Here is a 17,320-nt window from a genome sequence, read left to right as displayed (position 1 = left end):
CAAACCCCAGACCAAACCCAAAAGATCTTTGAAAATTGAAAGAGAATTTCCTGGCTCCAAATGGAGTATCAGTCCCTAAGTCCATAATTTTCTATGTAAGAGGTAAGGAGCAATGAGAAACAAAGAGAATACCTATTAGAATAAATGTGTTTTTCAGAAATACTCTTACCAGTTCTCCCTCAGGACCACCAAAATCCAGATACAGATTTCTGATGCCATCATCAGCAGACATTTTCAGCCTTTCAAAGGGGTAGCGGTACAATATGCTGCTGGAACCTCCATTTTCCCTGGAGATGGTGAATCCATTTTCATAGTGGACAGTGAGTCTTACCTCTTGGCCATTTAATGTGCAGCCTATTGAAGACAGCAAAAAACAAAATGTCATTAATAAAGTTCCAAATTCAGTTAGCAAGTGACACAGGATCCTTCTGACTTAAAAAAAAAAAAAAAAAGCAAGAATTTTCTTGAGAATGTGGAGTACCTAACCTATTTGGAACCTCCTGACGTGAATTTTGTTTTCGTCCCTCAAGTCAACATCTCGATTGAGATGACGAAGAAATTATCATAACTTTCTTTGACAGCTGATCTGATTCAGTTCAACTCAGTGAACATCACATGAATGCTTGTACTGAGAGTAGGCTCTGTGTGGTACTGGAGAAGTAAGAGGCATGGTCCCTGCTCTCAAGACCTCATAAATGATAGGCATAGATATGAAATTCCTGACCGTGTCAGGTAGAAGGTATAGAACATGACTAAATACCAAACTGAATAAGGTCAAAGTCAAGGAAAGGTTTCCTGGAGGAGATGGGACTTGAGATAGGCTCTAGAAATAGGTCAAACTTGATAGGCAGTGAGGAATAGGAAGAAGGGCAAGAAGAAGGAACAACCAAAGGAGAAAAGGCAGAGATGCCTTTCAGGCGCAGTAACATAGACTGGTTGGTATTTGGGAAGAGGATAAAGATGTTTATCATAGGTAAAAGCTATAATTAGCAAAAGTTATATTATCAGTCCTATCAAAGATAATATTCAAAAGATACATCTGAATTGATGAGATTTAAAAAAACTTTATCACCAAGACTGGCAAATGTCTTCTGTCCAGACTGGTGAAGTCCCCGTTTTGCTAACATTTGAGCACAGTTTAGTTGTTAGCACAGGGGCTGCAAACAAGAGGTCCTCTGAGACCTGAGAATTAACACAGCCCTTGAGAGCTGAACTTACAGTCACCTAAAGGACCCAAGTCAAGTGAGGCTTCGTCACTTCCAACAGGAAGAATGGCTCCCAAATAAGCAAGTCCTCACAGACCAATGTCCAATGTGTCCTGCTGCTCATGCAAAAACACTCAAATAGTCAAGGCAGCTGGCATGTTTAAGAAATAAGGAAAAGGACTAACAGATAAATATTGGCAATGTCTCTTTTCAGCACTACTCAAAGAAGAGAGTTTTGGACAATGAACCTGAATATTAGTTACCTTCAGAGAAGGAGCCTGATGGCGGGGAAACATGGATAAAATTAACTACCAACGCACTAATCTCTAAATGAATGGCTGAGGGGTTTGGAGGAAGAATAGATTCCAATCAAGGCAACCAGGGTACAGTATTCATGAGAGTTTTATTCTATTACTATCCCTGAAGCTATGGCATAGTAGGGTACTGAGATCTGATGAGAAGAGAGGAGTCAGTTCTAGTCTAGAAAAGAAAAGCTCGGAGAACAAGGATCTGCCCAAGTCCTCACAGCACTGGCTGGAGGAGGTGCAGTGCAAGGGGCGAGTATTTCTGCCTGCAGGGGTATCACTAGTGGGGTGAGATCAGGCGATCACAACTAGCAAAGGCAAGCCATTAACCCCCAGCAAGCTTTTTGTACAAGAGATCTCTTAAGTGTTCTCCTTAGGATTGTTTCCCCTCAGGAGGGAAGAAAAGGAAAGCAAATGTCAGTGTCTGTGCATGTTACTTAAAAAAAAAAGCAGAATATTGTTTAAGATTACCTCAACTTTGAAAAGGAGAAGTAAGGGTCATACTGAATATGTTTAGGTTTAGAACTGAGTTTGTTTAAAACTTATAATTAATACCAGATAATTCTGACTGAGAGTATGAACTGGCCGTAAAAATGTTGTGCCTGATAGTCTTAGTTAAATGGTTTCTCCCTAAACAGTAATAAAACAGTTGAGGCAATGGTAATTAAGTACCTGACACCTCTCTCCCTCAGAGGGTCTCAGGAGTAATGAACTGAAGAGAAAAAGCCTCTGATTCTGATGTGACGAGAAAAAGAGAGCGAGAGCAAGAAAATGTGTGTGTGCACACGCGCGCGTGTGCGCAGGGCAGGCACCTGTGAGAAGCGACCCTATTCTGATGGGACAGAATCTGGACTTCAGTAGCAAAGCTCTGAAATGGTCCAAGTGGCTTATTATAACCATCCTGATGACTTGATTCAACTTAAATCCTTTTGGATGGCTATAAATCCATTACCCAATACACAGATAAGTGGTAGGAAATTTAACATACTGATTTTGCTTAACAGGTTTGTTATTAGAAATATAAAAGACAGAGCAGCAACACTTAAGAACAATCAAAGGACATCAAATATTGAAGTATTAAAGAGAGGAAGAAACTACAGTTTTTGAGGTAATGGGAGAGAGATAAAGAAACATTCAGCACTCCAAAGTAGGTGCTTTGTGTTCCTTTTGGAGGGTACACGTGGATTAATGGTGGGCAGAGATGAAGTTGAGGGAAGCAACTCCATGAGCCTGGGCTCAGAATAATCTGAAAACATACATGAAGAAAACTGCCCAGTGGAATTGTGAGTTATGTCTTAGTTTGTTGTTTTGTTTGTTCATTAATTCATTATTTACATTTTAAAAAATTTTCTGGTCTCACAAGGCAGCAGGGAAGACAGAGGGGTAATCAATCACAGCCAAACTATATGGGAAAAAATGATTTTGAGCACTTTTTATAAGAGCCAGACACTGTGTTAGGTGTTGGGATATACAGAGCTCAACAAAAGATGGTTCCTATTTAGATAAATGAAGAAGAGAAGGAAATATGGGTACAGTAGAATGAAGTAAGTGCTGTAACAGAGGCTGTGGGAGGTTAGAGGAGAGGGGAATAAATAAACTCTGGGGAACTGGAAAAGGCTTTAATAGAGGTGCTATTTCAGTTGGGTCTTAATAATAAAAGGTACTTTGTTGTGTGTGTACTGTGCACAGGAATTAGTTATCATGAGTTTTAACTCATCTAAAAATGAAAATAATAAGTTTTCAGGGTTTTGGGGAAAATTTTATTACCAAATAATATGCAAAACAAAAATGCTCATATCTTCTCTGAGACTCATCTCACCCCTGAGACCTACTTTAATACCCACCCACAACTTGGGGTAGGGTGGGAGACAGTAGAGGAGCGAAGCCTATGTGTGGACCAACCACATAAAACCAGGAATTTCAAGGTCACCACATGTACTCACCCAAGCTCATTCTAATAAACAAAGTTCACCAGTAAGAATTCCCTTGTACCATAAATAATTTGCACTTCAAAATTCTCTGCCTTCATCTTTGAAATTTAAATATTTATACCCATTTATTTTTTTTAAAGAATAGCTTTATTGACACATAATTCACATATCTTACAATTCACCCATTTTAAGTATACAACTCAGTGGTTTTTAGTATATTCAGAGTTGTACACATTCATATTTTTAACTAATAATAGTTTTGACTGTTTACTAATATAAACTCTCCTGTTTTTCATTTGCAAATCTGGAGTAGTGGTTCTTAACCCATTAAAGTTTCAAATAACCTGTGGACGTTTTAATGCCCTAGCCAACTGAATTAAAATCTATGGAGGTAAACCTTAAGTATCAAATATTATTTAAAAAAAACCAAACTCTCCAGGATATTCTACTATGAAGCTGGAGTTGAGAACTACTGCTCTAGAGCATTAATACCTGTTTTTTTTTTTTGGGGGGGGATGCAATTCCTGATGAATATGTTAGCTTTATTTAACTGGGTAAACATAAGACACTGGGATTGGAACAGGAGGACCAATATTAGGGCCCCAGCATAATCCACTATTTGCAGCCCTAGACTTCCCAGGAAATCCTCAAACTAAAATTCTAACATTTCTTCCAGCTTCTCAGTCATAACATATTATAAAATTCTTTATAATAGTGGTTTTTGGTGTATGGGACTAGCTCATAGCTCATTAGGCAAAAACAAAACAAAACAAAACAAAACAAAACAAAACAAAACTGTTTCCAGGTTATATATGTATAATTTAACTTTAGAAGTCCAAACAAGATAAAAGTAGCCTGTAATTGGACTTGGAGTTAGGGACAGAACAAAAGCCAGGAATGTCTACGGTGCAAATTACTCAGGAGTAAAATGTGAATGTCTTGTCTCCACCCAGTCTCTTCTCTCTTTCCTCGGTCCCTCTTCCTGGCTGAGGCCAGTTCCTCCACCTGTGCTTTGGTCCCATCCACTCCCACTTCCTCAGAAACTGTCCATAGCTGATTATTCCTTCTTCCTCTTGCATTTTCAATATCTCCCTCTAAACCAGATCCCTCCCATTTACTTTTTTAGATGGTCAAGTCTCTCGTATTATTAAAAGAAATGCCACTACTCAACGCCTTACCGTCCTCTTTTTCTACCACTCCCCTCTCCTCCTCTTCACAGAAAAATTTCTTAAAAGAGCTGTCTACATTCAGTTTACCCATGGGTCACCTCCCATTCAATCCTCAGCCCTCTGCAACCTGCCAATGCCATTGCACCACTAAGTGTCTCTCCCCAAGGGCACCAATTATTTCCATGTTCCTAAATCTGACCATGTCTTCATCTCTTATCTTGATACTTGTAGTACTTACTGTTGGCTATCTACCCAGCTTCTATTTCTCCATTATTCCTTTACAGACAAACCCCAATTTTGTTCAGGTTTCTAGTCTTTCCTACTGTGTTTCAGGGAAGGTTAACCTCAGCCTCAAGGGTGGATATCCTCTGGGCCAGTCAGAGGATAGCTTTCCCCCGGTGACTGCCCTTGGTCCAGGGTGTATATGAAGCAAACTGGCTCAATCAGATTAAAGGGAACCATGACTGGGAAGAGAAGACTCTTCTCCCTTTACTCTTGCTCTCTCTCCTCTATGTAAGATAATACATTTCTTTAATGTTTAATCTAGCTTTAGAGGGCATTTTCTGTTAATTTCAGGGTAAACCATCCAACTGATACATTTAGCCCTACTGGCTACTCCCTACAAATACTCTTCCTGTAGCTTACTGTCCTCACTGGCCCCGGTTTTCCTTCTACTGCTCTGGCTACTACTTCACAAGTTGCTAAGTGTAGGAGACACTGGCATTTTCAGACCATGGGGATATCGTTGAGTGTAATTACATATATTAAAAATAACTTTAAGGAGCTCCCCAGTGACAAAAAAAAAATTAACAAAGCTAAGAGTAAAAAAAGTTCATTAACTAATACTAAATCTATTAGTGTTATACCAAGATGAATTCTGGTAAATAAAACCTATGTTTTCTACTTTGTGTCTTTTAAATGCAAGACTACTGGTGGTTACCAGTGTATCATGAATGTCAAAAGACCCGAATGTCAAAGAAAGTCTATGCTGCAAATCCTGTTTCTGCTGTGCTGGGGCCAGTTACTTGGTAAGAGGGCTCTGGGAGGCTCCAATGTTCCTTTAGTGGCTGCAGGGCCTTGTCACCCTGGGCTTCTCTTCCAAAACAATCCAGGAGGGAGTGGGCTTTGCAGGGTGGGCTTTGAGTGGGCTGTCCAGGACTCATTCAAAGAAAGGCTGAGGTAACATTCTCTGTTACTGCACATAGGAAAAGCCAGTCCATCAATTATCATCAATGTAATAATCACACCCAGGGTTAAAAAGAACATGACACTATGTTCCTTTCTTATACAGCTATTTGGTCAAAGGCCAAAGTGAAGTAGATCTTATTTATATTTCTCTCATTACAAAGCATAGCACTTTGTAAATAATAAAACACTCAGTAAGTATTTGTTGATTTAATGAATTAAGAGAAACAGATACTGTATATGTCCTCTAGGAGTTTAATCTGGCCATAAGAATGAGTAAATTAGAGGAGAAAAATGCAGGGACTTACAATACTTGTTTTTGAGTCAGAAAGGACCTCAATTCAATTCACCCTAACCCGAAAGTAGAGGTAATAAAACTTGCCTTAGAGGGTTGTGTGTTAGGGTTACATGACACATATATCTCATTATGACTTAAAACAACCCTGACATGCACTTATTCTTCCTGTTTCTGTCCTTCCTACTTCAAAGGGAGGGGCTACACCTACCTTATTTATTTTAGTATAGCCATAAAAGCACAAAGTATACACTCAATCAGTATTTGTTGAGTAGATGAACAAAAAGGGATTCAAGAAAATTTCTACAAAATTGAGAACATGGTTAGAACAAATTTTCCTTATATATGCTAACAATAAAAATTTTTTTCTTCTTTTCTTGCAGATTTTCTGCATATTTTTAATGTAACTCCTCACTATATCTACTACTTTTTAGTCTTCATATCACCAAAGCTGCAGAAATAGAAAGTATCTTCACAACGTTTGTGTATGATAAAAACTTTAATAGCTTGGGTAATTGGTATAATGAAATTAAGCTTTTAAAAGCATACTTATTAAAGCTCAAGTAACTATATACATATATGTATGCATTTTCATATTTTTAATTCCTGTGATAAATGGAAAAGTATCTTATGTACCTGAGGGAGTTAACCACATTCTCTGCCTCGTCATCCTGAAGTTCACATATACTAGAAGGAAAATGTCCTTGTGTACCAGAAGGATCACTGATCAATTCTACTGTGACTCTAACCTAGTAAAGGTTTAAAAGTAAATGAACATTATAAAGATCATGTACTGCATTCACTAGTTAAATCTTACAGGTATCACTGAAATTTTTCTAAATGGGTGAACTATTACCAGACATTTAAGAGACAAAAGACAGAACTCAAATGATTTCTTTTTGCCAACTTTCTGACTTTCTTTAGGCCACAAATACCTGAATATGTAGAACAAAGTGCCATAATTACAGTTTTAAATAAACTTTTTTGAGTCTCCCAACAATTTAACAGAAGGTGGTAATGTGCATCTGAAGGACATACTGGCTTATGTATGAATGTATATGTGCACAATAAGCATGTACATAACATTAATACATAACAGAAAACTGCACACACGCATGAGTATGCACAGGCACACACACACACACACAAACGCAAGCACACATTTTAAATTAATTATGGCTCTTATCAAAGTGGTTTACTTTCAGCCAGTTTAATTTGTCTGGCACAGTTCTAAATACAGAGTAAGTGATTAATAAGTACATCAATTGACCTGAATTGTGGAGATCAAAGTATTACCAACGTAATATTAAAAGAGAGCTGTGAATGGAAACAAAAAGGTTCAAAATTACCAAAAAATATGTTTCTTTTGTCCATTTTAAAATATAAGGAAGCAGGTGGTCCTTATTCTCCCTCTCCTCAAGCCATCTGTATTTAAACAACTGTGAGTCAAGGACTAGATAGATTTTCGTTTCCTGTAATATGAAGTTTAGCTGCCAGACCCCAAAGAAACAACATGAAACTAAAAAATGTTAAAAGTCCACACTGCACTCTTTGTTTTGGGAAGCATATCTCTCTGGATCCTTGAAGAAGATATGGTGACCCCAGATGCCAGTGATGAGAGTGCTGGCCTGACACACAGCATCCAGACTTTCACACTGAGGACTTGCCCATCCCAGAAAGTACATTCTGTGTCCAAGACAAAAACCAGAGCCCCATAGCCCGTAATGCGATGACCAACCACTCCATAAAGAAAATAGGTGGGAGATAGACAAGTGAGAAAGACAGTGCGGATGTGGTGGCTTTGGTCAAAATCCCAAGTCGGGTTTACTAGTCAGTGGTGTCACTGCTTGAATCATCACTGTGGTTGTGAGGAAAATATCGAGCAGGTCCTAAATAGCTGAAGAATTGTGTTCTTTTGACAACATTAAAACAATAACAACAACAAACTGTCCTTGTGGCAGTGTTAGAAGATGACCCATGGAAATGCTACCCTGTAGTTCTAAAGCCATGGTGATCCCTTACTTTCCAAAAGCAATGGAAAGAAAGATAAATCACAAGACATTCTGCTCTCAAAATATTTTCTCTTTTTATATAAATTCTGTAAAACTAGGTTTATAAAATGAAATACATAGAAAATAGGAGCAAAACTAAACCAGCTTGCAACCAAGATATTCAAAGTAATTCAAACCATAATGGAAACTGTAATTCTGTCTTCATTTTGACTACTCTCTGTTCTTGTTAAAATGAAAAGCAATCTGGAAATATCTATACATATCCGTATGCACAAACATATGCTGTGAAACCAGATCCACATATTCATACAGACTAGCCACGAGAGGGCGCTCAACAATGGAACGAGACAACCAGGCTTATTTCCCTTAGATGTGTATTTCAGCACCTACTGGGCACACATTTTCAAACTTTGGAAGAGAGACTCCAATTCAAAATTCTTCACTTTTTCATAGCTATAAGCTTTGCCAGATGCTCATATTTTTAAGGGTGTATCCATATCTTAGATTCCAAATCTTCTTGACCAGAGGGTCAAAGCATCTAGCATTGAGTCCTTACATTACCAAATATAGATTTAAACAATGAACAGTAAAACTGCCATGTTGTACAGAGGATGTGAATGTGTTCAGAGCCATATATGAAGCCTGGAAAAGTTCGCTACTGAAACAGAGAAACCAGGTGGCTTTCCATCATGATTACTTTAAGGTGCCTTATTTCAGAACATTTTTAAGTTCGGCACACAGGATGATGGTTTTAACTTCACAATAAATTAAAGTATAACAGTCCCATTTAATTACTATTAGAAATGAAATGCCAGCCTCTATACCTAGAGAGACTTCTTTGATCAGCTCAGCAGCAGCATGGCAACCCTGAACGAGTATCCTGGTCCAGGTCGACAGATCCCGATGAGTCTCCACCCTGAAAAGATGCATCTCAATACCCTGCCGGGAGCCTGTCCTGGTAGCAAACGTAAGGTCAGATCCAAGAGAGGGTGATCGACATCCAGAACCAGAATGAACCAACCTAGGACCACAAACAGAGCAAAGATCAAAAGTAATTAAGACATTGCCAGAGGAAAATGTCAGCAATTTATGAGGATTAATAAGCAGAAAATTATAAAAGCCATCAGCAGTTTTTAGGTAAGTATTTTTCAAACCAAGATTATAGTCTCTGAAGTAGATACCATTCTTTTTTCCCATAAAATGACCTCCGGTGTCACAGGCAGAATACTGGACTGGACAGCCCAAGCCCCAGTTTCCCATTGGCTTTTTTATGCTCCCAAGAGGCTATGCATACAAAAGATTCCATTCTGATTAGGAAGTAAGCCCCCCCCCACCCCACCGCCGCAACATGTATAGCCTCCTCCATTATCAACATCACTTACCAGGATGGTCCATTTTTTACCAAGGATGAACCTATATTAACACATGATAATCACTCAGAGTCCAGAGTCTACTTTAGGGTTCACTCTTAGTGTTGTATATTCTATAGGTTTGGACAAACATATAAAGACATATAGCGATCACTATAATATCATACAGGGTATTTTCCCTGCTCTAAGAATCCTCAGTGCACTGCTTATTCATTGTCCATCTCCCCTGGCAACCATGAATCTTATTATTGCCTCCATAGTTCTGCTTTTTCCAAAATGTCATATAGTTGCAATTAGACAACATAAAGCCTTGTCTAATTGGCTTCATTCACTTAGTAATATGCATAGAAGGTCGTTCCATGTTTTTTCATGGCTTGATAGCTCATTTCTTTTTAGCGCTGAATATTTCATTGTCTGGATCTACCACAGTTTATTTATCCATTCACCTACTGCAGGACTGTCTTGGTTGCTTCCAAGTTTTGGCAATTATGAATAAAGCTGTATAAACATCTTTGCATGGGTTTTTGTGTGAACATAAGTTTTCAGCTCCTTTGGGTAAACCAAGGAGTGGGATTGCTGGGTAGTGAGGTAAGAAAATGTTTGCAAGAAACCACCAAACTATCTTCCAAAGTAGCTGTACCATTTTGCATTCCCACCAGTAATGTATGAGAGTTTCTGTTGTTCCACATCCTCACCAGCATTTGGTGATGTCAGTATTCCAGATATTGGCTATTCTAATAAGTATGTAGTGCTATCTCATTTTAATTTGCATTTCCCTGATAACATTATGATGTGGACCATATTTTCATATTCTTGTTTGCCATCTGCATATCTTCTTCGGTGGGGTATCTGTTCAGGTCCTTGGCCCATTTTTTAATTAAGTTGTTTATTTTCCTACTGTTGAGTTTCAATAGTTCTTTGCATATTTTGGATAACAGCCCTTTATCAGCTGTGTCTTTTTCAAGTATTTTCTCCTAGTCTGTGGCTTGTCTTCAACTTTTTTGACATTGTCTTTCACAGAACAGAAATTTTTAGTTTTAATGCTGAAGTCCAGCTAATCAATTATTTCTTTCATAAATCATGTCGTCTTTGGTGTTATAACTAAAAAAGCCATCGCAATACCCTAGGTCATCTAGGTTTTCTCCTGTTATCTTTTAGGAGTTTTATAGTTTTGCATTTAGACCTATGATCCATTTTGAGTTAATTTTTGTGAAGTGTGTAAGGTCTGTGCCTAGATTCATCTTTTTTCATGTGGATGTCTAGTTGTTCCAGCAACGTTTGTTGAAAAGACTATCCCTGTTCCATTATCGTATCTTTGCTCCTTTGTCAAAGATCAGTTGACTATATTTACAGGGGTCGATTTCTGGGCTCTCTGTTCTGCTACACTGATCTATTTGTCTGTTCTCTCACCAATACTACACTGTCTTGATTACTGAAGTTTAACAGTAAGTCTTGAAGCTGGGTATTATCAGTCCTCCAACTTTGTTCTTCTTCAATTTTGTGTTGGATATTCTGGGCCTTTTGCCTCTCCATATAAACTTTACAATCACTCTGTCAATATCCAGAAAATAACTTGCTAGAGTTTTGACTGGGATTGCATTGAATCTATAGATCAATTTGGGAAGAACTGACAGCTTCACAATTTTGTTTTCCTATCCATGAGCATGGAATATCTCTCCATTTATTTAGTTCTTCTTTGATTTTGTTCACCAGAGTTTTATAGTTCTTCTAATCCAGATCTTGAACATAATTTGTTAGATTTATATCTAAGTATTTCATTTGGGGGGGGGGTGCTAAAGCAAATGGCACTGTGTTTTTAATTTCAAATTCCACTTGTACATTGTTACTATATAGGAAAATAATTGACTTTTGTATATTGACCTTGTATCCTGCAACCTTGCTATAATTGCTTGTTAGTTCCAAGTTTTCAGTTCTTTTGGATTTTCTACATAGATGATCATATATTCTGTGAACAAAGATAGTTTTATGTCTTCCTTTTCGATCTGTATACCTATTACTTCTTTTTCTTGCCTTATTGCATTACCAAGGACTTCTAGTATGCTGAAAGGATTGGTGAGAAGGACATCTTTTTCTTGTACCTGATCTTAGTGGGAAAGCTTTGTGTTTCTCACCATTAAGTATGTTAGCTATGTATTTTTTTGTCGGTAGTCTTTATCAAGTTGAGAATGTCCTCATTTTTTTCTTAGTTTACTGAGTTTTTTTTAATCATGAATGGGTGTTGCGTTTTGTCAAATGCTTTTTCTGTATCTCTTGATATGATGTAATTTTTCTTCTTTAGCTTGCTGACATGATGGATTACACGAATTTATTTTCAAATGTTGAACCAGCCCTACATACCTAAAATAAATCCCACTTGGTCATGATACATAATTTTTATATTTTTTTAGATTAGGTTTGGTAATATTTTTGAGGATTTTTGCATCTACATTCATGAGAGAACTGTAGTTTTCTTATTAATGTCTTTGTCTGGTTTTGGTAATAGCATAATGATAGCCTCATAGAATGAGTTAGGAAGTATTCCTTCTCCATCTATTCTTTGAAAGAGATGGTAGGGAATTTCTTCCTTAAATGTTCAGTAGAATTTACAAGTGAACCCATCTGGGTCTGGTGCTTTCTGTTTTGGAAGACCTTACACTTTTCACAAAAACCAACTCAAAATGGATCTTAGATCTGAATGTAAAATGCAAAAGTGTAAAACTTCAAGAAGATATCTTAAAAGAAAATCTAGGTGATCTAAAAAGATAACAAAAGCATGATCTATGAGGGGAAAAATGATTAAGTTGGACTTCAAAAAACTCTTGCTCTTTGAAAAAGATTGTTAAGAGAATAAAAAGATAAGCCACAAAGTAGATGAAAATATATGAAAAACACGTATCTGAAAAAGAACTGTAACCAAAATACACAAAGAACTCTTAAAACTCTAGTTGCCTACTCAATATCCATTGTCTCATTCTTCCTTAGAAATAAAAAGCTGCCTTTATCCTAAATGATAGCATGCACAGATAAAAGAGTATTTCCCAAACTTCTTTGCAGGAAAAGATGTTCAATGAACTGGAAGTTCCTATTGGGTAGGATCACTAGAAAAGCAACACAACTGGAGAACAAGGCAGCAAGTATGTCCTCTTCTGTTCCTTTCTTCTTCTTTCCCCTGTCTACAATTTGGATATGATGGCTGGAGCTTCCAATAGCCTTCTTGAGCCATGAAGCAACCTTGAAGGGTAGAAGCCTCTTGCTAAGGATGGTAGATTTCTTATACGTAAGAAAGAAATAAACATCTATTTTTATTACTTTTGGTTACTTTTACCAACAGAACATGCTTCCTAATGATTATCAGTATGTAAATAAAGTGTTAAATAAGCATTTGGAATGTAAGTCTGTGATTCTGTTGGGAGATATAAATTTGAAAGTTGTCGATGTATAGGAGATATTTGAAGCTATGGTACTAGATACAATCATCAGAGGGGCAAGATAGTTGATAAAGAAGAGATCTAAGCCCTGGAATAAGTAAATGTTTTGAAGTCAGGAAGATAAGGAGGAATCAACGAAGGGGAATGAGAAAATGTGGTTTCAGAAGTCAGAGGAGAATTGACAGAGAATCAGGAGAAACCAGGTAAAAAAAATACCAAAAAAAGGAGCCGAAAACATTATTTTTTTTTCAAGTGCTTTCAGTAATTATATTGTTGGTGACACTGCTGTAGTAGTAGTAACAATAGTACCATTCTGACATGTAATGTGAGATAAAGCAAATGAACAATTTAAGGAATATTCTAATTTGATCTCTGGTATCCTTAAGATCTGGAATTCTGAGTATGGGAAAAAGAAAAACTAGATATAAGATAGAAGAGGTTAAGTAAAAACACTGTGGTGTCAAAGTTGAAATGGTGTATCTGTCTGAAGTATGTATTCTATGTTTAAAAATATATATATACACATACACAAACATATACACACTTCCCACCACTGTCCATCAAAAAGGCATATAAACAATAACTAACCCAATAGCAACAAATGTTGTTAGTTAGCCTAAACTGAACCCCCACCCCTTAAAAAAAAAGAAATTGAGGCTTCTTGGAAAATGTCTGATCTAGAACAGAAAATACGCAAGATAAATTGAGAATAGTCTTATCATAACAGATAACATGGCAATTCTCAAATATTTTTATATAAAAGTCCCATCAAAAGGGCTCAGAAGTCCACTTTAAGAGGCCTTCACTGGCTAATGATAGGATGGTTTTTGATAGATACGGGGTTTCCTTTTGGGGTGATGAAAATCTTCTGGAATTAGACAGTGGTCCTAATGCATACATAACTTCATGAACTTCATGGTAAATAAATTATATCTCAATAAAGCTGTTAAAATAAAAACAAGCAAATGGGAAGAAAATGGGAGGATATTATTGAAACAACTCAATATTATGGAGAGGGCCCAATTATTGGTAATGATAAGAGTGTTAGCAAGATTGTGGTGATGGGTGATAGAGATGGTGTGAAAGACAACATCATTTCAGGGGAGGAAGTCAAGGAACTGAGAGTTCAGGGTAACAGAAGGAGCATCTACGTTAGATATTAAAATCATCAAAATTCTAGGATTATGTGTATATATCTCACACCTGGGCATAAACCCAGAGAAAACTCTACATTGAAAAGATACATGCACCCCAATGTTCATAGCAGCACTATTTACAATAGCCAAAACATGGAAGCAACTTAAATGTCCATCAACAGATGACTGGATAAAGAAGATGTTGTGTACACGTACACACACACACACACACACACATACACACACAGTGGAATATTACTCAGTCATAAAAAAGAATGAAACGATGCCATTTGAAGCAACATGGATGGACCTACAGATTAACATACTAAGTGAAGTAAGTCAGACAGAGAAAGACAAATATCATATGATATCACTTATATGTGGAATCTAAAATATGATACAAATGAACCTATTTACAAAACAGGAACAGACTCACAGACGTAGAAAACAAACTTATAGTTACCAAAGGGGAAAGAGGTGGGGAGGGATAAATTAGGAGTTTGGGATTAGCAGATACAAACTACTATACATAAAATAGATAAACAACAAGGTCCTACAGTATAGCACAGGGAACTATACTCAATATCTTGTAATAACCTATAACGAAAAAAGAATATGTATGTATAACCGAATGACTATGCTGTATACCAGAAACTAACACAACAATGTAAATCAACTATACCTCAATTTAAAAAAGGTACACAGGAGGGGGGAAAAATGTATAAAACTACCTGGAAAAAAAATTTCAGGATTATGTAAAGGAGGAAGGGAAAAGGGAGGAAGAGGGAAGGAGAGAAGGAAAACTGGACTGAAGGAAAAGGGGGAGGGAGACAGAAACAGAAAGAAGAAACTTGATCCAGGTGCTAACATCTCTAAGGGGAAGGCAGAGTGATCTGGTGGTCTTGAGATCATGTCAACAGGGAAAATATTCAAGTATACTCTTTTGAAGAGTCTGAAGGTATCAACTTCAAAGTAGCTGGAGATTTTAGACAGGAGTGAAGAACAATGGACTAATAGGGCAACAAGGAGCAAAGACACCTACTCTGTTTCCAAGCCCAATAATAAGTGGGATGTGGGAGACAAGATCTCTTGAAAAAACAGAAGGGGAAGCAGTGTCCCTAAGGGAGAGCCACATTTAGAGGAGGAAGGTGGCGAGAATCGTCACAGAAAAATTGAAGATACAAAAGATTTTACTAATGACTGAGTGACTTTCAGAAGGCAAAGTGGAAGAGTTTCAGGAAGAAGGATAAAATTGGAAGAGTACTGAAAAGCTGTCAAACTCACAGTTGACAGATACAAGTTTTCCACAATTCTAGCTTTTGGTGAAAGCTAGCAATTTATAATTGGCAACAAATACTATCAGTATTTTCCTTAAATGATAAATTCATTTTGGTCATTTTAGAAAAAATGTCTGACAAATACTGAAGTGTGATTACCCATAGTTCGTCAGTCAGTTATTTTTTCAAGTAAAAAACTGTTCCATGAAAAAAGCAGCTAGTTCAGCTTGCAACTCAACCACACATACTTTTCTCTGAAACAATCATCACACCTCAGCATGCAGCAGAAGCACTCTGTGAGCACTTCCCACTTCATCTCACAGATTATTAACAAGAGGAATATTCAAGGGTCAAGCGTCAATAAAGCTAGCAAATTTTACTCCTTCAACAAAGACATTTTGAGGTTAAACTGACATTTTTTCTCCTGGCAAGCCCATATAGTTTGGTGCCAATTGCCCTGAATCATGCTAAGGTACCAGCAACTTTACTAATCCTTAGTGCAAATGTCAACAGTGAAAAAAAGCAAACATCTTAGCATTTTACTATGAAAATAATTTGAACTTACAGACCCCGAAGAGGGGATCCCTAGAGGTCCATGGAAGTATAGTTTGAGAACTGCCTCCCTGAGCTGATTCCCAGAGAACCAACATGCCAATTACACATTAGCTATCTCAGCAAGAGTTAAGAAAGTTCCAAAACTACTCCACATATGATCCAAATAAGACAGAGTGTAAGGAAAGTGACAGGGTGTATTCTACCATATTCAGTTTGACTGCTAATCCCAAGTCAGACATTAAAAAATATAAAGTCTAGAAGAATTTTTCCTACAGATTTGATCATGAAATATTTGGCAGAGGGAATCTAATTCAAACCAGCTGCTGAACTCTCGCTGCACAGCAGCTGGTTAAAACACATTGCCTAAAGGCCCCCTTTAGTGAGGAGGCCAGATGAGCTCATGCAAAGGCGTTTTAGCAGCTTTTGCCCCTTAAGTCCCATAAGCACAACATCACTCAATTTTCCATATTGTAAAGTAGCCACACTTTCTTTGGATCTTTTTCTACTCCAGTCAAAGAAAACTCATAGGAAAAAAACTACAAAATGCACATTCTGCAAAATCCACAGCACCTATATCTATTTTTCTACCTGTATATCTGGCTTTAACCTCAAGAAATATGTAAAGTAAAAATAAAATAAAATAAAAATCCTCTTTACTTACCACTTCCATATTTTACTTAATTCCTCAACCAGCCTGAAATATCAGCTATTAAATAAACACAAACACACACAGACACACCCAGAGCTTTGGTTTCCAAGAATCTGTAAATGTACAAGCCAATATAAATGGTAACTCATGTTAATTTGTATCACCCTAACAATGTTCTTTGATTTCTGAACTACAATTAATTCTTAATTTATCAGGGACTATCTATCTACTTTTGCTGTGGATAATCAAGGTCCTCTATGTGTTTATGTTATCTTTGTGTGTTTATGTCTGATCCACTCATAAGAACATGTTCCAAAGTGTTAGAATTAGTGAAAGTGAACATTCAGCCCTTTCTTATTCTTCACAGAAAACTAAAAAGACATAAACACACCACTTTCTGGCCTTGCCTCTCTCTTGCAGGACACCTCCTGGTCTGGTTCCTCCTCTGGTCTCTTGCAGTGGCCATTGTCTGCGCCCTCTGGGAGGCAGAGGATGATTAAGCCCCGATTAACTCTATCAAGCAGTGACTTCAACTGATTCCCACTGGCCAACATGGCCACGTGAAAAACTAAACCTCTCCTCTATCATCTTTGCTTCTAATCCACCAGTAATTCCTGAGCAAGGAGTAAAGAATTCCTGCTGTTGCATTAATTAAACTTATTAGGAAACAACATGTTCAGAAAGCTATAGGCCCCACCCATTTAATTAACGGCCAAGTTCAACTTGCATGTCTAGGTTGATCGAAATATTTATTTGAATTCCTCACATTTAATATGAAACTTTTGCTACTCATAAAAACTATG

General features: G+C 37.3%; 1 protein-coding gene across 1 annotated transcript in view; it reads right to left on the bottom strand.

Annotated features, from left to right (window-relative positions):
• Positions 1–17,320, bottom strand: part of SNTB2 (syntrophin beta 2) — a 90,038-nt gene that overhangs the window by 8,330 nt on the left and 64,388 nt on the right. The window contains exons 5-6 of the mRNA XM_032486621.1: positions 8,927–9,123; positions 170–354 (exon numbers count right to left, since the gene is read on the bottom strand). Of these exons, the coding sequence (XP_032342512.1) occupies positions 170–354; positions 8,927–9,123 (382 nt within the window). The remainder of the gene's footprint in view (positions 1–169; positions 355–8,926; positions 9,124–17,320) is intronic.

Source organism: Camelus ferus, chromosome 9 (assembly GCF_009834535.1).
Source record: "Camelus ferus isolate YT-003-E chromosome 9, BCGSAC_Cfer_1.0, whole genome shotgun sequence".
NCBI classification, from domain to species: Eukaryota; Metazoa; Chordata; class Mammalia; order Artiodactyla; family Camelidae; genus Camelus; species Camelus ferus.
This window is presented reverse-complemented; position numbering and strand designations above follow the sequence as displayed.